Source organism: Plectropomus leopardus, unplaced genomic scaffold (assembly GCF_008729295.1).
Source record: "Plectropomus leopardus isolate mb unplaced genomic scaffold, YSFRI_Pleo_2.0 unplaced_scaffold19202, whole genome shotgun sequence".
Lineage (NCBI taxonomy): Eukaryota > Metazoa > Chordata > Actinopteri > Perciformes > Serranidae > Plectropomus > Plectropomus leopardus.
The window spans coordinates 1-1,909 of record NW_024620722.1 but is presented as its reverse complement, the minus strand read 5'-3'; the positions used below and the strand labels follow the sequence as shown (position 1 = coordinate 1,909).

General features: G+C 46.7%; 1 protein-coding gene across 1 annotated transcript; it reads left to right on the top strand.

Moving 5' to 3' along the window:
- Positions 1-5: 5 nt before the first annotated feature.
- On the top strand, positions 6-1,706 carry LOC121965250 (collagen alpha-1(XVIII) chain-like; the record flags this gene model as incomplete). Its single annotated transcript, XM_042515409.1, has 4 exons — positions 6-62; positions 173-724; positions 801-998; positions 1,597-1,706. Coding segments are annotated over 4 exons (917 nt in total), but the record flags the coding sequence as incomplete, so codon positions are not given.
- Between the last annotated feature and the right edge of the window lie 203 nt (positions 1,707-1,909).

Below are 1,909 nucleotides of genomic sequence, written 5' to 3'. Positions count from 1 at the left end.
TGTTCATGTCGTCTCCTTTGTTTTTGCAGCTCGGGGGCTACATCCCTTTGCCTCCTGAAGATGTGAGTGTCAATTTTCCTTTTTTTTGTTTCTTCCGAACGTAAACTTCACGCTGTTTTCACACGTATTATGCACATTATGATTTTTCACACATATCACACGTTATTTTCAGGGTAACGAGGTTGCAGCTGTGGAGCCCCCGCCAGTCGTCCCGTACTCCCCGGACCCCCAACCCAACACCGACAGCTCCGCGCACGACTCCCACAGGCCGCCTGAGAGTCCCGTCCACCCCGACTCTGGTCATCACTCACGCTCACACCTGGACCCGCATCACCCGACCCACACGGACCCACGTCACCCGACCCACACGGACCCGCATCACCCCACCCACACGGACCCACGTCACCCAACACACACGGACCCGCATCACCCGACTCACACGGACACACATCACTCGTCAAACCCTGATCCCAGATACCCGACCCACCATGACCCCAGGTACCACCCTGACCCTCGGTATCAGCCGGATCCTCGGTACCCCGTCCCCACAGATCCCAGATTTCCAAGTTACTCCGACCGCGTGAATCAACCAGACGGTAGGTATGTGCACCCACCTCATGAACGCCCCACGTATCCGGACGCCCGCTACCCCGTCACACCTCAGCGAAGACAACCTCCTCCCGTGCCTGAGACTCCAGTCCACCATCATACCTCAGGTCCAGGGGTAAGACAGCTCACGTCTTCACTATCTTTTATTCTGAAATCAAATACCACCTCTGAGCGCGTTTGTGTTTCCGCAGCTGCACCTCATCGCCTTAAACAGCCCGCAGACCGGCGCCATGCGGGGCATCCGCGGCGCAGACTACATGTGCTTCACTCAGGCTCAGGCCATCGGGATGAAGGGAACTTTCCGGGCGTTCCTGTCTGCCAGACTCCAGGATCTCCACAGCATCGTCCGCAAGGTCGACCGGGACCGTTTGCCAATCGTCAACCTGAAGGTACGAAGGTTTCTCAGACATTTAACCCCTTAGGAACTGTTTGATGCATTTTACGCGCTTTTCTTTCTACATTTTTGATCATTTTGGCTGTGTTCATGCAGGATTGTGTATTTGTGAATTTCCCGCTCAGCGTCTTACAATACAAAATATTTTCCTCAAAAATAAGCATTTTGCAATACGAACTTTATCTCCGGAGGACGACTATCTTACATAAATCCTTGGAGAAACAGATAAATCTGGACTCTTAAAAGAACGTAAAACGTACAAATGAAATACGGTATGAACGGAGAAAGTGGAGCAACATATAATATAAATGTTTGCTTAATTTTAATGATCTCTTTTATTATGATTTCTTTAAAAATTAGACTAAAGTTCAAAGGAATCTCTTGAAGATTACTCCGATTACTCACTCCAGATTTTATTTGACCTCCCCAATGACAAAAAATAATATGTGAAAACCTTTCTTCCAATAATAATCAGCTTCAACTTAAATAATAAATAAACACAGCTGCTATATTTTGTGCCTTTCATAGATTTGTTGTTGCACATCTCGTATTTGTCAGATTTTTGTCCTGAATGTGTCCTCTGTTTTTTTCAGGACGAGGTTCTGTTTGACAGCTGGGACGCCATCTTCAACAACGGCCGAATGAAGGACAACGTGCCGATCTACTCGTTTGACGGAAAAGACGTTCTCAGTGACAACACATGGTGAGCCCAATGACCCGTAAATACAGTCACGTGGACTTGGTAAAAATGGAGAAAAAAAATATCAAAAGAAAGCTTTAAAAAGTCACCAAAACTTGCAATTGGGCTTGATTTCTTTCAAAACGTGAACAAGGCAACAAAAGAAATGACCCAAAAATGAGTAAGAAATTAATAGAGTGCAAGAAATTTTGCTGAAAATTATATTT